At 46.0% G+C, this 18,775-nt stretch overlaps 1 protein-coding gene across 1 annotated transcript in view; it reads left to right on the top strand.

Moving 5' to 3' along the window:
• Positions 1-18,775, top strand: part of LOC132401921 (SH3 and cysteine-rich domain-containing protein-like) — a 169,195-nt gene that overhangs the window by 25,362 nt on the left and 125,058 nt on the right. The window contains exon 3 of the mRNA XM_059984270.1: positions 16,871-17,144. Coding sequence (XP_059840253.1) covers positions 16,871-17,144 — 274 coding nt within the window. The remainder of the gene's footprint in view (positions 1-16,870; positions 17,145-18,775) is intronic.

Below are 18,775 nucleotides of genomic sequence, written 5' to 3'. Positions count from 1 at the left end.
GCCTATATAAAGTAGAAATAATGTATGTACAGTGTAGGCAACATGAGTGAATCTGCAGATGCTGGAAATAAATAAAAACACAAAATGCTGGCAGTTTCGGTCTGAAATGTCATCACTACTTCCTCCCGTAGATGCTGTCTGGCCTGCTGAGTTCTGCCAGCATTTTGTGTTTTTATGTACAGTGTAGTTTCACTTACCAGAATTGGGAAGATTTAGCCAAAACTGATTTGTAGAAAAAAATAGGCACGTACACACATGCACATACAGCAGCCCGCGCAAGGCTTCACGGTCATGGTAGCCTTTCTTGGGGTAAACACAAGTTTAAAGTGAGTGCCTTTTTTGTAAAAGCGAAAATCGGATTTCTTTTGGTTAGCGAAAATAGGTACTAATGTAAGTCTTTCGTAAAAGCAAAGTGGTATAAAGCAAACTTTTGTAAAGCGGGAGACACCTGTAGTAACTGCACCCACTTCTCTTCCTTCACAAACTGCAACATCAGAAATACTGCTAGTGTCTTCCACAGTGAAGACTGATGCAAAATACTCATTTAGTTCATCTGCCATCTCCTTGTCCCCGTTATTATTTCTCCAGCCTCATTTTCTAGTAGTCCTATATCCACTCTTACTTTTCTTTTATTTTTAACATACTTGAAAAAACTTTTACTATCCACTTTGATATTATTTACTAGCTTGCTTTCATATTTCATCTTTTCCCTAATGACTTTTTTAGTTGCTCTTTGTAGGTTTTTAAAAGCTTCCTAATCCTCTATCTTCCCACTGTAGCGATGTGCTACACACAGAGCTAGAAATAACGACACGCAGTCTGTAAGTTGCACTCGAGACAGGTTTATTCAAACTGCGCGACACTGGCTTTTACGCGGTTCCGTTCCCGCCCTCTCTGGGCGAAAATGACGTCAGAGGTGCATTACAAAAGTCTCTTTCCACATGCGGGCTCTCTCCCCTTGCTGGTGAAGAAGAAGGCCCAGCGCCATTTTGGGGCTGGCCTCTCTGCTGACGTGCACGCCATTTTGTGAGCCAGTTCGCCTGCGTAGAAAGTGGGTCACCACATACCCCCCCCCCCCGAACCAGTGATACACCCCGCAATGTCCACAGTCTGGATCAGACTCTGTTTGGGCGGTCTGCCTCTGCACTGTGGTGCCTGAACCTCGACCGGCTGCGCCAAGTCCACGTGGGCTGGTTTTAGTTGGTCCACTGTGAAAACCTCCTCTTTCCCCCCAATGTCCAGAATGTACATGGACCTATTGTTCTTGATCACCTTGAACAGCCTCTCGTACGGCCGCTGTAGCAGTGCCCAGTGTGCGTCCCTTCGTACAAATACAGACTTACAGTTCTGCAGGCCTTTGGGTACATGGGTCGGGGTTCGTCCGTGCTGTGAAGTTGGTACGGAGGCTAGGTTGCCGAGCCTTTCGCATAGTCTGTCCAGGACTGCTGCAGGTTCTTCCTCTTGCCCCCTTGGGGCTGGTATGAACTCTCCTGGGACAACAAGGGGTGCGCTGTACACTAGCTCGGCCGACGAGGTGTGCAGATCCTCTTTGGGCGCTGTGCAGATTCCAAGCAGGACCCAGGGAAGTTCATCCATCCAGTTAGGACCCCTCAGGCGGGCCATGAGAGCCGACTTCAAGTGACGGTGGAAGAGTTCCACTAGTCCGTCCGACTGTGGGTGGTAGGCAGTTGTGTGGTGCAGCTGTGTTCCCAACAGGCTGGAGGGTGAACTGGGTGCCTCTGTTGGAGGTAATGTGGGCCGGTATCCCGAAGCGTGCTACCCAGGTTGCAATCAGCACTTGGGCGCAGGAATCGGTGGTGGTGTCGGTGAGCGGGGCCGCCTCTGGCCATCCCGTGAACCGGTCTACCATAGTTAGGAAGTACTGCGCTCCTTGTGACACTGGTAGGGGCCCCACGATATCCACATGAATATGGTCGAACCTCTGGTGGGTGGGTTCGAACTGCTGCGGCGGGGCTTTGGTGTGCCGCTGCACCTTGGTTGTTTGGCACTGCATGCACGTTTTGGCCCATTTGTTGACCAGTTTGCGAAGTCCGTGCCACACGAACTTGTTGGAGACCATCCGGACGGTTGTCCTGATAGATGGATGTGCCAAGCCGTGTATGGAGTTGAAAACTCGCCGCTGCCAGGATGATGGGGCGAGGTGGGCTGGTAGCCATGTCACACAGGAGGGTCCTCTCACCTGGGCCTACGAGGAAGTCTTGCAGCTGCAAACCCGAGACTGCGGTCCTGTAACTGGGCATCTCGTCGTCTGCCTGCTGCGCCTCCGCCAGTGCTGCATAGTCCACCCCCAGGGACAGGGCCTGGATAGCTGGTCTGGAGAGCGCGTCTGCCACAAAGTTGTCCTTTCCCGAGACATGCTGGATGTCCGTCGTGTACTCGGAGATGTAGCAGATGCTGCTGCTGGCGAGCCGACCAGGGATCGGACACCTTTGTGAACGCGAAGGTCAACGGTTTGTGGTCCGTGAACGCGGTGAATGCCCCTCAATGAGTTGCTTCAGGACCCCACCGACTGCTGTGTTGGATACGTCCACTGTGAGGGCGGTTGGAACGTCCGTTCTGGGGTGCACCAGCATCTCGGCGTCTGCCAAGGCTTCCTTGGGTTTAACAAAAGTGGCCACAGCCTCTTCGTCCCAAGTAATGTCCTTACTTTACCCGACATCAGGGTGAACAAAAGGCGCATATGGGCAGCTAAGGGGAGGAAACGGTTGTAGAAGTTCACCATACCAACGAACTCCTGCAGGCCTTTAACTGTGTTGGTCCGGGTGAAGTGGCGGATCGCATCTACCTTGGCGGGCAGAGGTGTTGCCCCGTCTTTGGTAATCCTGTGGCCCAGGAAGTCAATGGTGTCGAGTCCGAACTGGCATTTAGCCAGGTTGATCGCGAGGCCGAAATCACTCAGGCGGGAGTAGAGCTGGCGGAGGTGGGACATGCTCCTGACGACTATTGCTGGCTATGAGGATGTCGCCCAAATAGATGAACACAAAGTCCAGGTTGCGTCCTACCACATCCATTAGCCGCTGGAACGTCTGTGCAGCATACTTCAGGCTGAATGGGGTGATGAGTGCTGTTTTGGGGATGTCTTCAGGGTGTACTGGGATTTGATGGTATCCCCGGACGAGGTCTACTTTGGAAAAGATGCTTGCCACATGCAGGTTTGCTGTAAAGTCCTGTATGTGCGGCACGGGGTAGCGGTCTGGAGTGGTAGCCTTGTTCAGTCTGCGGTAGTCGCCACATGGTCTCCAACCCCCGACTGCTTTGGACACCATGTGCAGGGGGGGAGGCCCATGTGCTGTCGGACCTCCGTACAAACCCCAATTCCTCCATCCTCTTGTACGCCTCCTTCGCCAGGCAGAGCTTGTCCGGGAGGAGACTTCGTGCGTGGGCGTGTAGGGGTGGTCCCTGGGTCGGAATGAGGTGCTATAGTCCATGTCTGGGCATGGCTGCCGTGAACTGCGGTGCCAGAACCGATGGAAAGTCTGCCAGGATTCTGGTGAATTCATTGTCAGACAGTGTGATGGAGTCCAGATGTGGGGGCGGCAACTTGGCTTCACCCAGGGAGAACATCTGGAAAGTCTGGGCATGTACCAGTCTTTTCCCTTGCAAGTCGACCAGCAGGTTGTGAGTTCGCAAGAAGTCCACCCCCAGGAGTGGTTGGGCCACGGCGGCCAGTGTGAAGTCCCACATGAACTGGCTGGTGCCGAAATGCAGCTGCACTGTGCGGGTGCCGTAGATCCGTATCACGTTGCCGTTTGCGGCCCTCAGGGTGGGTCCTGACTTCCTGTTGTGGGTGTTGCACCCCGTCGGGGGTAAGATGCTGATTTCTGCTCTGGTGTCGACCAAGAAGTGGCGTCCCAACTGTTTGTCCCAGGCATACAAGAGGCTGTCCTTGTGGTCAGCCGCTGTAGCCATTAGTGGCGGCTGGCCCTGGCGTTTCCTGGGAACTTGCAGGGCGAGTGACAATGGTGGGCTTCTGTGCCCCACTGCTGGTGGTAGAAACACCTCTGTTCATTGGCCTCCTCACTCCTGCCTCTGGGTTGTGTGCATTCCATTTCCGGGCCTGGTCTGGCCTGCTGTTGGGCATGTGGCCTGGTAATCTGTCCAATGGACGCCACGATCTCCCTCTTGGCTTTCCACAGCATATCTGCCTGGGCTGCCACCTTCCGGGAGTCACTGAAGTTTGCATCGGCCAGCAGCAGATGTATGTCCTCGGGCAGTTGCTCTAGGAACGTCTGCTCAGACATGAGGCAGGGCTTGTGTCCTTCAGCCAGGGCCAGCATCTCGTTCATTAATGCTGATGGCGGCCTGTCTCCCAAACTGTCCAGGTGCAGCAAGCGGGCACCTTGCTCACGCCGTGAGAGGCCAAAGGTCCCTATGAGCAGTGCTTTGAATGCTTCATATTTGCCTTCTTCCGGGAGTGACTGTATGAAATCCTCAACCTGGACGGCCGTCTCCTGGTCAAGGGCACTCACCACGTGGTAGTAATGCATGGAATCAGAAGATATCTGCCGAATCTGGAACTGGGCTTCTGCTTGGCTAAACCACACGCGTGGTCACAGCGTCCTGAAAGTTGGCAGTTTTAGTGAAACTGCGTGAACAGATGAAGAGTCGATCATCTTTGGTCCAAATCCCGTTTGAACCGTCGGGGTCACCAATGTAGCGATGTGCTACACACAGAGCTAGAAATAACGACATGCAGTCTGTAAGTTGCATTCGAGTCTTGTTTATTCAAACTTTGTGGCACTGGCTTTTACGCAATTCCATTCCTGCCCTCTCCGGGTGGAAATAATGTCAGAGATGCATTACAAAAGTCTCTTCCCGCACAAGGCCTTTCTCCCCTTGCTGGTGAAGAAGAAGGCCCAGTGCCATTTTGGGGCTGGCCTCTCTGCCGACACGCGCCATTTTGTGAGCTGGTTCACCTGCGTAGAAAGTGACGTAGAAAGTGGCCACTAATTTTAGCTTTGCTGTATGCCCTTTCTTTTGTTTTTGCAATAGCTTTGACTTACCTTGTTAGCCATGGTTGCACTTTTTACCATTTGAGTATTTCTTCATCTTTGGAATACATGTGTCCTGTACCTTCCTCATTTTTCCCAGAAACACACACCATTGCTGCTCTGCTCATGTCCCTGCCAGCAGCTCCTTCCAATTTACTTTGGCCAACTCCTCTCTCGTACCGCTGGAATTTCCCTCACTCCACTGAAATACTGCTACATCAGACTTTACTTTCTCCTATCAAATTTCAAGTTGAACTCAGTCATATTGTGATCACTGGTTCCAAAATGTTCTTTTACCTTGAGCTCCCTAATCGCCTCTGGTTCATTACATAACAGCCAATCAGTATAGCTGATCCCCTGGTAGGGTCAACGAGAAACTGCTCTTAAAAAGCCATCCCTTAGGCATTCAACAAATTCATTCCTTGAGATCCATTACCAGCCTGATTTTCCCAATTGACCTGCATGTTAAAATTTTCCATGACTACCATAACATTCCCCTTTTGACTCGCCTTTTCTATTTCATGTTGTAACCTCCCAGCCACTGTTGGGAGACCTGTGTATAACTGCCATCAATGTCCTTTTACCCTTGCAGTTTCTCAACTCAATCCACAAGGATTCAACATCTTCTGATCCCATGTTACATCTTTCTACTGATCTGATGCCATTCTTTATCAGTAGAGCCACACCACCCCCTCTGCCTACCTTCTAATCCTTCGGATATAATGTGTAACCTTGGACGTTCAATTCCCAACTACAACCATCCTTCAGCTACGATTCAGTGATGGCCACAGCATCATACCTGGCAATTGTAATATTGCAACAAGCTCATCCACCTTATTTCTTATACTCGGTGCATTTAGATACAACACCTTGAGTACTGTATTTGCTGTCCTTTCTGACTCTGCATCCCTAATGATTTGATACTCAGCCTGTTGGCTGCAACTAAGTCCCATCACCTGCCCGCCCTTCCTGGCAGTCTGGCTGCATGCTATCTTTACTTTTGTTTACCATCCGTCCTATCCTGAGTTCCTTCACTCTGGTTCCCACCCCCTGCCAAGTTAGTTTAAACTCTCCCCAACAACCCTAACAAACCTGCCCATGAGAATATTGGTACCCTTCGGGTTCAGGTGCAACCCATAACTTTTGACCAGGTCATACCTCCCGCAGAAGAGATCCCGGTGATCCCAGAACCTGAAGTCATGTCCCTTGCACCAGTTTTTCAGCCACACATTTATCTGCCAAATCATCCTGTTTCTACCCTCACTAGCTCGTGGCACAGGCAGCAATCCAGAAATTACTATCCGGGAGGGCCTGTTTCTATCTAGCTCTGTACCTCATTGCTTTTCCTTCCTATGTCATTGGTACCAATATGTACCAAGACATCTGACCCTTCCTCCCTCTCCAAAATGTTGTGGACGTGATCTGAGACATCCCTGAGCCTGGCATCTGAGAGGCAACATATCATCCGGGTGTCCCATTGCGTCCACAGAATCTCCTGTCTGTTCCCCTCACTACTGAGTCCCCTATCACTACCACTCCCTGCTTCTCTGTCTTTCCCTTCTGCAAAACGGACTCATGCTCAGTGTCTGTAACCTGGTTGCCATGACATTCTTCTGGGAGGTCATCCACGACAAAAGTATCCAAAGCGGTATACTTGTTTTTGAGGGGAATGGCCACAGGGTGCTCTGCTCTAACCGTCCATTTCCATTTCTCCTGACAGTCACCCAGCTACTCGCCTCCTGCAACTTTGGGGTGACTACTTCCCTGTAACTTTGATCCATTACGTTCTCTCTCGCCCGTACAAGCTGAAGGCCATCTAGTTGCTGCTCCAGATCCCTAACGCGGTCTTCAAGGAGCTGCAGCCGGATTCACTTCACCTCTGGGTCTCCCAGTTCTCCAACATCTGGCATGAAGAGCACACCAAAGCCATTTAAGTGGTACAGTAGGGTTGGAGGAGCAACATCTCGTTTTCTGCCTGAGGATTCCCCAACCTGATGGCATGAACACTGATTCCAGTAATTTCCCCCTCCTTCTATTCCCCACTCTTTCTTCCTCACCTGTTTGTGTCCTCTTCCTGGGCTGCCTTCTCCTTTCCTTTCTCCCATGGACCAATCTCCTCTCTCATCAGATTCCCTCTTCATCAGCCCTTTACCTTTTCCACCAATCCCCTTCCACTTTTTTCTTCTTCCTTCCCTTCACGTATCACCTTCTAGCTTGTATTCCTCTCCCTCTCCCCAACTTCTTATTCTAGCTTCGGCCCCCTTCCTTTCTAGTCCTGATGAAGGGTCTGAGCCCAAGACGTCAACTCTTTATTCATTGACCTGCTTGACCTCCTGAGTTTCTCCAGCATTTTGTGTACTCTGCGTGGGTCTGTTCTGGTCTGGTAAGATGAATGGTAATGAAATCAGAATCAGGTTTATTATCACTGACAAATGTTGTGAAGTCTGTATAACATAAAATATTACCATAAGTTACAAAAATAAACAAAAGACTAATAAGGAGGTTGTGTTCATGGTAGTGGTTCAAGTAGAGAACTGGTTATTGTCTGTCGTATCCAAAGATGACAGGAAGCCTGTGCGAGAGAATTTTTAAAGTGGAAAAGCCTTTGCATTGAGGCAGTTCCACTCTCTCGACTTTGGAAGTCCTGGTCCAGTGGCATGAGTAGCTGAGACAAACTGGGGTCTTCCTAGTTTACAGTGGATGACCATGTCTTCTTCTGTGCCTTGTCATGCTCTTTGTTCTCGGTGAAGCATCGCAGAACCTCCTTTCTGGCCATTGGATCTCATGGTCGAGCTCATCCACCCTATCCGCGTTTTGTGTCCGTTTCTCTGGACTTCCAGCATCTGCAGAATCTCTTGTGTTTATGACGAATAACAAGGTAGTTTTCCTGGATCATTTGAAAATCTGATGGCAGAGAGGAAGAATCTGTTCCTGAATAATTGAGTGTGGTTCTTCAGACTCCTGTCCCTCTTCCTCCATGGTGGTAATGACTGCTCTATCTCAGTCCTGTATTCTCTTCACCGCCGTCTGTGATCTGCCAACCACAGGAGTGTCATCATCAAATGTATGGATGCTATTTAAGCTGCGCCTAGCTACACAATTTATAGAGCTAAGCATGCATCCCTGAGTGTGCATGCGTTGATGGTCAGCAAGGAACTGATGTTATCACTGATCCTATTAATTAATTAATTGGAATTTTTTTGAGGATTGGACTAGTATAAAGATGAGAGAATGGTGAATGTGGTCTATTAAGATTTTCACAAGATTATGTTGAATTGCTATGGATTGAGAATTAATTAATAGGTTGAGAGTGCAGACTCAGCCAGTTCCATCATGGGGAATTGTTGAGGACATCTTCAATAGCCAATGCCTCAAGAAGCTGGTATCCATCATTAAGGACCCTCATCACCCAGGACAAGTAGTCTTCTCATAGCTAACACCAGGAAGTAGATACAAGAGTCTGCAGACACACACTCAATGTTTTAGGAACTGCTTCTTCCCATCTGCTGTCATATTTCAGAGCAGACAATGAACCCATGAACACTTTGCTCGTTGATTATGTGCCATGTTGTATGAAGCGGGCGATCGTGGTCTTTCCAGGACCATGATTGTTCTTGGCCAATTTCTCTACAGAAGCGGTTTGCCTTCTGGGCTGTGTCTTACACCTTCTTTGGTGGATATTGCTGTGTGAAACTGGCAGGAAAATCTGGGATCCGATGATTTGGAAGTTCTGACGGTTGGGCATTTAGTTCACCAAGTGCAGATCCTTGCACTCCATCTCCCACAGTGGGGTCCTGGTTCCTGCTTCTCACCAGAAATCCACCTGATCCCATTTCACCTGCCAACTTGGAACTTACCAGGTTCACTGGAAAATTTATTCTACTGTGTAACATCAGAAAAACAATGAATAGCATTCTGTAATTCTGTAAAATAGATCTGTAAAACCTACCCATTTGGCACATGATCTACAAAACTGATGTCATTCCCAATCTTGAATACTACTTCATAGAATGAAGGTATGTATCTCTCTGAAACCTATCAAATATTGAAAGGCCTAGATAGAGTGGACATGGAAAGGATGTTTCATATAGTGGGAAAGTCTAGAACCAGAGGGCATGTCCTCTAAATATAATAACATCCCTTTAGAACAGAGATGAGGGGGAGTTTCTTTAGTCAGAAGATGGTGAATCTGTGTAATTCATTGCCACAGATGACTGTGGTGGTCCAGTCATTGGATATGTTTAAAGCGGAGGTTGATGGGTTCTTAATTAGTTGATGGAATGGGAAGGCAGACTCAATGGGCCAAATGGCCTAATTCTGCTCCTGTGTCTAATGGTCTTACTTATTTTTTTATTTCTCATTGAAACTTAGTTTTTTTTAGGTATTGCCTGTACCGTTGCTGCAAAAACAATGTATTTCACAGCATACACTCACTGGCCACCTTATTAAGTATACAATTAGTCTTGATCTGGCATGATTCTGGCATGGTCCTGGAGGACTGGAAGATTGCAAATGTAACTCCACTCTTTAAGAAGGGTGGAAGGCAAAAGAAAGAAAATTATAGGCTAGTTAGCCTAACCTCAGTAGTTGGGACAACACATACAAAATGCTGCTGGAACACAGCAGGCCAGGCAGCATCTATAGGAAGAAGCACGGTCGACATTTTGGGCTGGGACCCTTCATCAGGACTGATTCCCCTTTCCTTCTCAGTCCTGAATTCTACCATGAGATTACACACGGAGTAGATTTAGGACGGAATGAGGAGGAACTGCTTTTCCCAGAGAGTGGTGAATCTGTGGAATTTTCTGGCCAATGAAGCAGTGGAGGCTACCTCAGTAAATATACTTAAGACAAGGTTGGATAGATTTTTGCATAGTTGGGGAATTGAGGGTTGTGGGGAAAAGGCAGATAGGTGGACATGAGTCCATGGCCAGATCAGCCATGATCTTATTGAATGGCGGAGCAGGCTCGATGGGCCGAATGGCCTACTCCCGCTCCTATTTCTTATGCTCTTATGTTCATAGATGCTGCCTGACCTGCTGAGTTCCTCCTGCATTTTGACTCTGTTGGTTTGGATTTCTAGCATCTGCAGACTTTCTTGTGTTTATCATTTACGTCTTTTTGGTTTTTGGTTTGGACCCTGTGAAATAAACAAACCATTTTAGAGGGGAAGATAGCCCCTGTACTGAGCAGCAGCTGGCAGTGGTGACGAGATGGACTATTTATAGGTTTCTGGCTGTGTAATTCAGTTTGTCAAAGAAGGATGGATTGTTTTAGATTTACATCATTTGTACTGGGAGGAGATTTGACTGACTTCTGACTGTTGCTATGCATGGCAACTGATCTCAGCTTGCATAAATTAACAGTTCACTGTACTTTCCCTTGTCTGGAGTTTCATGTCACAAAGGGCTCTTCAGGACACAAGATTCAAGATTCATATACATGGGCCACACTCAAAGGCAGGCGCTGCCTACCCTGCAAGCTGCCAGTCCTAAAACTCCCTTGTGGAAAGCACTAAAGAGCAATTAAAACAAAAACGTAATGACATCTTTAAAGTTTCTTTCTCCAGGCAGTCAAATCTGATCAAATATTCTAGTTCCAGTAGGCTCTTGAAACAGAGAGGATGACTTCACTCAATTTCACTTGTCCGTCATTGAAGTGTTCCCACAACCTGTGGCCTCACTTTCAAGGACTCTTCATCTCATGTTCTCAATATTTATTGCTTATGATCACCCAAATTGGTGCAGTCTTTCATTGATTCTGTTATGGTTATTATTCTACAGATTTATTGAGTGTGCTCACAAGAAAATGAATCTCAGGGTTGTATATGGTGAAATATATGTACTTTGATAATAAATTTACTTTGAACTTCATAATAAAACTCTGATAATTCAGCACCTTCAGGACTTTTGTGGTTCTAGAGCAGCAGATTTTATGAACTATTAATACCCTAGACAGTTGCACGATCCACATGGGGCTGATTTGTAGTTTAGGCTTTCCCCCCTGGCCATCTATTACCCCCATTATTGCACTGCACTGTAAACATTTTAAACCACTTTTCTTTCTTTCTTTTTCAATATTTTTATTGATTACTTGCACAGATGAATACAAATACATTATGATATTATGAAAACAGAAACAAAGTTGAAATGCCCCATATCTATGTATAGTAAATTAAACGTGATATTGAAAAGGAATATTTTATTCTAATCTAAAACAAAATCAAAACCCCATAACAAGAAAAAAAGAAGAAAAAGAGGAAAAAAATGCTGTTTATATTATTTAAGTAAGGTGTTTAAGTATTTATACTATATCTGTACTTTAAACTCTAACTTTATTATCTTTTTTAGTTATATGAAACTTTTTAATAATTCATTATTCTCTGTGGTTGTTGGATGTTGTTTTTTTTGTTGAATGTTTCACCCTCACTAACACACTACAGCAAATTCCTAAAGCAATGGTCAACTTTATCTGCCACATATACAGAATCCACATGTACAGTGGGTTCTGGTTAATTGGGACACATTAGGACCAGTACATTTGGCCCAACTAAGCGGCTGTCCCAATTAGCCAAAGTTTCATGGAAACAGTATTAGTTTAAAAAAAAGACAAACTATCATTTAGCTGAGTAACAACTTATGTACTTACATGAAGTACAGAACAAATTAGAACTCTATCAATGCTAGCAACACACTCAGAATGCTGGATGATCTCAGCGGGCCAGGCAGCATCTATTGAAGAAAGTAGATACTACCTGGCCTGCTGCGTTCCTCCAGCATTTTGTGTGTGTTGCTTGGATTTCCAGCATCTGCAGATTTTCTCTTGTTTGTGACTGTCAATACTACTACAATACTATAAAACTGTTTTAGTTCCTAATAGTTATTGACAGAGGAATTCATCCAGTGTACCGGGTGCCGTGTTCTTTTGATTGACTAAATGAACAAAATCAGCATAGACACCTGGTGCAGGTAATGGACTGCCTTCATACAATGCTTACAACGATCCCTCAAAATCTTCCTTTTAATTCCTTTTAATCAAGGTGATTGTTGATACCTTTGTTGTTCTTAACTTGTTGAAATCAAAAAATCGTTTCATATTTACTCTTGGTCATTTCTGGCATCTCTAAGTCTGAATGGTTGAAATCGCGGTGAGCAAAGCAGTTCTGTGTTGTCTTGTTGCTTATTTCTCACCAACTATCAGTAACTGAAATCACTGCCTTTTGAACACAAGTGCATGCAACTGACGCTATTTAAAAACTGTTTGCTCTAAGCACGGTTTAGTGTCTAATGACCATATAAGTGCTCGTGTCTGAGCACTTATAATTGTTCGGCAGCAGAATCCTGTCCCAATTAAGCGGCATGGTGTCTCAAATAAACCATAGATGCAGCCTGACCTGCTGAGTTCCTCCAGTGTTTTTTGCGTGTGTTGCTTTGCAGGGAGTCCCGGCTATTTTCTTGATTAGTTTTTATTCTTTAAGAGTTGTCCCAAATAAGTGAATGTCCTGATTGACCATTGGCCCAATTAACCGGAATCTGCTGTATTATGAATTTGCTGTGGTGATTTGGTCAGGGCATGTCATGCAACAAAAAAAAACAATTATAAAGAACATTAAAAATCCCCTATCCACGCTCGTATCTCTCCTATAACACCACAGGCTGTTATCTTGTTTAACAGCTTCATGTGTGGCGCCTTGTCAAAGGCCTTTTGAAAATTCAAGTAAACACTATCAACCGACTCTCCCTTGTCTATCCTGCCTGTTATTTCCTTAAAGAATTCCAAAAGGTTTGTCAGGCAAGGTTTCCTCCTAAGGAAACCATGGATATTGTGAGCTAGCTGCTTGTGCTTGAATTGGAAAGGCATTTGAATTTGAAGTCAAACAGAAGTGCAGCAATTCAGGTTAGAAATAGGTCCTTCAGCCCAATTTCTCCATACTGCACCCAGACCATAGCCCTCCATATCCCTCCTGTCCATGTATCTATCCAAATTTCTCTGAAATTTTGAAATCAAATCCGCAATTCACCACTTGAGTCGGCAGTTCATTCCACACTCTCACCACCCTCTGAGTGAAGAAGGTGCCCCTCATGTTCTCCCTAAACATTTCACCTTTCAACCTTAAACCCATGACCTCTAGTTACAGTCTCACCTAACCTCAGTGGAAAAAGCCTGCTTGCATTTACCCTCTCTATAACTCTCATAATTTTGTATACCTCTATCAAATATCCCCTCAGTCTAGGGAATAGCATCCTAACTGTTTGCACTCTTTCAATCTCATTTATATCTTTCCTGTAGAGAGGTGATCAAAACTGTTCACAATACGCCAAATTAGGCCTCACCAACATCTTATACAACTTCAACAACACATCACAACTCCTGTACTTGTGGAGTTCCTCCAGCATTTTGTGCACATTGCTTAAGATTTCCAGCATCTACAGAATCTCTTGTTTGTAAATGTTGTAGTTGTTTTCATCCCTACCACTTACTGAATCTTAAATCTGGTTTTGGACTCCCTTTACCTTGGGAACAAGACTCAAGACTGTGACTATTCACCTTGTCTGTGCCTTTATGGGTTCCTAGATCTCCATGAAGTTGACACTCAGCTTCCTTTGCACGGGTCACTCCTCAGCCGCTTCCTCTGACCAGAGCGTTAGATCCAAGAACCAAGACTGTTCAATGTCATTTCCCAAGAACAAAGTAATTGTTACTCAGGATCCAATGCCACATACAAAACCCACTAAGCAAAGAACACAGTACAGGTTTCCCCTGCTATTCGAAGGTAGAGCGTTCCTATGAAATGGTTCGTAAACCGGAATGTCGTAAAGTGAAGAAGCAATTACCATTTATTTAGATGGGAAAAATTTGTGTGCGTTCGCAGACCCAAAAAATAGCCTACCAAATCATGCCAACTAACACATAAAACCCAAAATAACAGTAACATATGGTAAAAGCAGGAATGATCTGATAAATACACAGCCTATATAATGCAGGAATACTTTTCTACAATTATTGCAGCACTGTCCACTGCAGCGAAAATCTCACGCAAGCGAAGCGCTCTCGGCAGAAAGACTCAGCACAAGCGCTCTTGGCAGCCCTTGTGGCAAAAACACTTGGTGCAAGTGCTCTTAGCAGAAACACAGCGCAAGCACTGTTTCCAGTAACCTTTATGCTATGAAGCTGCCAAATCAAACCAAATAACACACAAAAATACACAGCCTATATAAAGTAGAAATAATGTGCGTCCAGTGTAGTTTCACTTACCGGAATCGGGAAGACAGTGAGTGCACTGATGATGGTATGTTAGACTGAGTCGTCGGAGGTTGGGGTGGTGGGAGACTGGGGTGTCATCTCATCGTCGTCTGTTTCCATCAGGGCAGGCAGGTCACCTTCTTCTATGTCTGCCTGCCTCGATGTCGAAGGTCGAGGTTCGTTGTCTGCTGTGGCTGATGTGGAAGGCTTGAAAAACAACAGTATGCTTGACTGCTTAGCCTCGCGCACTTTCCTATGATACAGTTCTTTGTAAGCACGCAGGCCATCCTGTAAATATGCCCTAAACCTAAGTACCATTTCAAAATTAAAGTCTTACTTTTCTGCAACCAGTGCAGCATTGTCAATTGCAGCGAAAATCTCACGCAATTGCTTCACGTTCAGTTCCTGGATGACTTCACTTCCGTTTCCTACTGCGTTTGGTTTCAGTTGTTATCCTTTCCTCTTCATCAGCTCTTCATCTCTCAGTTCTTGGTCATGGGATGCCAAAACCTCTTCAACATCATCTTTGTCAACTTCCACAAACCCTTAGCCAAACTCACTATATCCTTGCTTCGTTCACCACGATCAAAACGCTTTATTTTGTCTAGTTTTACGCTAAGTGTAACACCCTTATGCGCTCTTTAAGGATTTTTCGATACCTTAGAAGTCATCTTGCTAACGGATGCACAAAATAAATCACATAAAGCACAGATGCTCACACCTTCTGTTAGCAAAAACAGGTAACTAATGTAGGTCTTTAGTTACAGCAAGGTGTCGTAAAGCGAATGTTCGAAAAGCGGGGGACACCTGTAATAATAAAAAATACAGTAATTATAAATCCTTAGGATAGCTTATATTTCTTTAGCCAGAGGGTGATGAATCTGTGGAATTCGTTGCCACAGGCGGCTGTGGGGCCAATCATTTGGTATATTTAAGGTAGAGGTTGTTAGGTTCTTGATCAGTCAGGGCATGAAGGGATACAGGGAGAAGGCAGGAGATTGGGGCTGGGAGGAATATGGATCAGCCACGATGAAATGGCAGAGCAGACTCGATCGGCCAAATATGCTCCCATATCTTATGGTCTTATACACATAGATTGATTGTATGTCTATAAAATGATGCTAGACACAGTAGGGTCCATACATAAAGTAACTCTGACAGGAAATTATAAATTAATGATGGCTGGGGGTGGGTTAGTGGGTGGAGGTGTTGATCTGCCTTATGACTTGGGGAAAGTAACTATTTTAGAGACTGCTGGTCCTGGCGTGGATGCTACGTAGCCTCCTCCCTGATGGGAGTGAGACAAACAATCAATGAGCAGGATGGGTGGGAACCTTCATGATGTTACTGTCCCTTTTCTTGCACCTTTCTGTATATGTCCTTGATGGAGAACAGTCTGGTGCTGGTGATAAACTGGGCAGTTTTGATTACCTTTTGTGGAGCCTTCCTGTCCATCGTAGTGCAGTTTCTGTACCATGTTGGCATGTGAGCCTCAGTGGGTTTGATGTGAGGAATCTATTTGCCCGAGGTCTGTTATCTATCATAGACCAGTAACCACCACTGGGGAATAAATTGGTGACCTGCTCGTGTGGCACAATAGCGTAGCAGTTCGAGTAACGCTTTACAGCGCCAGTGATCAGGGTTCAATTTCACCACAGCAGGGAATTTGTATGTCCTCTCTGTGATCGTGTGGGTTCCCACTGGTGGCTTGGGTTTCCTTCCAAATTCCAAAGACGTACGAGTTAGGGCTATTAAGTTGTGGGCATGCTATGTTGGTTGGCACTGGAAGCATGATGACACTTGTGGGCTGCCCCTAGCACAATCCTCAGACTATGTTGGTTGTTGACACACAAACGATGCAGTTCACCGGGGCTTCAATATTCATGTGACAAATACAGCTAATCTTTAAACTTCAGTATGGACGGATGGCAGGTTAGTGGGAGGCAGAATTGGTGATCTGCAGGAGGTGAAGAAAGGGGATTGCTCTAATTTTAAACACAAGAGATTCCGCAGATGCTGGAAATCCAAAGTAACGCACACAAAATGCTGGAGGAACTCAGCAGGTCAGGCAGCACCTATGGAAGGGAATAAATTTGTCAACGTTTCAGGCCGAGACCTTTCATCAACACTGAAGTATTTGTTTTGAAGCATTTTCGTCAGCTGATTACGAGAGGCATTGAAGTATTGGTTGTCAGTTTGCCAGCTTTTATTCTGTCCCCTTCCCCCACCTTCCTATTCTGGCTTTTTCAAACTTCTTTTCCAGTCCTGTTCAAGTGTCTTGGCTGGAAACATCGACTGTTTGTTCCTCTCCATTGATGGTGTCTGATCATCTGAGTTCCTCCAGCATTTTGTGTGTGTTGCTCTAGTTTTCGTTTGGAAACACTGTGTTTGTTCATCTCCATTCTGCTCTTTGTTAATTGAACACACATGGGAAAAACTCGAAATTTGATCTCTGCCAAGGATTACTGTTTCAACAGTGTGACGGCTAAAATAACCCTGCGTCAGTGTCAGTTGTGAAGCTGGACCTCCGAGGTTCCACAGCAAACAGCTGGGCGGTTGGCTGCATCCTCAACATGTCTCCCATCTGCCTAAACAGCTTTTCCATTCCCTTACAGCTGCAGAAGCTGAAACGTTCCTTGTCGTTTAAGACCAAAGGTCTGAGGAGCAGGAGTGCGGAGAACTTTTTCCAGCGCACCAGCAGCGAGACGAAGCTGCAGGTGGAACTCCTGCCTGGCATCGGCTCCAACAATGGGCCGCTCCCCGTTTCAGCAAGTCAAACATCCACACCGACCAAAGGCCAGCGGCCACTTGAGAACAGGACCCATTCTTTCCTGGAGTACGTATTCAAGAAACCAACGTTCTGTGATACCTGCAACCACATGATCGTTGGTAAGCATTTTATTCTCCTGCAGTAATGGTGGTGATAGGGCAAAACAAAAAAGAGATGCTGGAAGAACACAGCGGGTGAAGGAAGGGGATTGCTGTAATTTTAAACACGAGATTCTGCAGATGCTGGCGGTCGAGACTAACACACACAAGATACTGGAGGAACTCAGCAGGTCAGGCAGCATCTAAGGAGGGGAATAAACAGTTGACATTTCAGACTTAAAACCTTCATCAGGACTGGAAAGGAAGGAGGAGGAGGTGGGGGAGAAGCTAGAATAAGAAAGTACAAGCTACTAGCTGATAAGTGAAGCTAAGCGTTGGGTAATCAACGTCAGTGGTGTGTAAAAAGGATTTGCCTTTTAATCAGGGCGGCATTGAGATTTTAAAAGCAGAGTTTTGTGACAGTTTCTGAGAGCGGAGGAGCAAAGAATCAGCAGGAGGCATGGCGTAAAGAGAGCTACCTTTCTCGTATCCATGCTCAAGATTTAAAAAGCAGAGCTTTGAGTTAGTTTTCTCTGAGTTGGATAATCAAAGTCAGGGGTGCATGAAAAGAGCTACCTTTTAATCAGGACGGCGATCAAGATTTTAAAGGCAGAGTTTCGTGGCGGTTTCTCTGAGTTGAGGAGTGATCAATCAACAAGAGGAATTCATTAGAAAGGGCCAATAAAAGTAACAGGTCAATGGAGTGGCGACTTTTGGAGCAGCTATTCATGTGAGTGTGTCAGTGTTTATAGTGGCTTTGACTCATCGGGCTTAGGCGAGGTAAAGTAATTGATAAATTAATCTTTTTTTGTTTTTATCTGGTCATTCCTCATCCATTAGGGCATAGTAATTTAGGAATGCCTCCAGGGGCAGAGCTTTGTACTGTGTGTGGGATGTGGGAAGTCTGTGAGACCTCCAGTCTCCCAGATAAACACATCTGCACCAGGCGCACCGAGTTGCAGCTCCTGAGAGAACGTGTTAAGGAACTGGAGCTGCAGCTCGACGACCGTCAACTCGTACAGGAGAATGAGGAAGTGATAGACAGGAGCTACAGGGAGGTAGTCACCCCTAGGTTGCAGGAGACAGGTAACTGGTTGACTGTCGGGAGAAGGATTTATGCCTGTGCCATGTGCCAGTGAGGGTAAGAGTAGAATGGTTTGGCAGGTGAATGTGTGGCTGGTGTAGGAGGCAGGGGTTCAAAGTTATGGATCATTGGAATCTCTTCTGTGGAAGGTATGACCTGTACTAGAGGGATGGGTCACACCTGAACGCGAGAGGGTCCAATATCCCTGCGGGCAGGTTGGCTAGGGTTGTTCGGGTGGGTTTAAATTAATTTGGCAGGAAGATAGGAACCAGAGTGACGGTACTGAAGATGAGGTAGTAGGTTTACAAACAGAGGCAATCTGTAGTGAGACTCCTAACAAGGAGAGGCTGATGACAGGGCAAAATTGCAGTCAACAGGGTAAGTTGCAATGTAAAAGGCAGACGAAATCGAAAAGGGTGTGAAACCCCTGTTTTCTAGGTCTTCTTTGGGAACGGCTCGTTAGCCCTCACTGATAGCCTTCTGACTCTGCGCCAAAAGACCCATGGTTCTTGGCCCGCGTAAGTCTAGGGAATACATACCCTGATCCCACCAAATTCATGAGATTGGC

This window comes from Hypanus sabinus, chromosome 1 (assembly GCF_030144855.1).
Source record: "Hypanus sabinus isolate sHypSab1 chromosome 1, sHypSab1.hap1, whole genome shotgun sequence".
Taxonomy (NCBI): Eukaryota; Metazoa; Chordata; class Chondrichthyes; order Myliobatiformes; family Dasyatidae; genus Hypanus; species Hypanus sabinus.
Note: the sequence above shows the minus strand (reverse complement) of the source record. Positions and strands in the feature narration are given on the sequence as shown.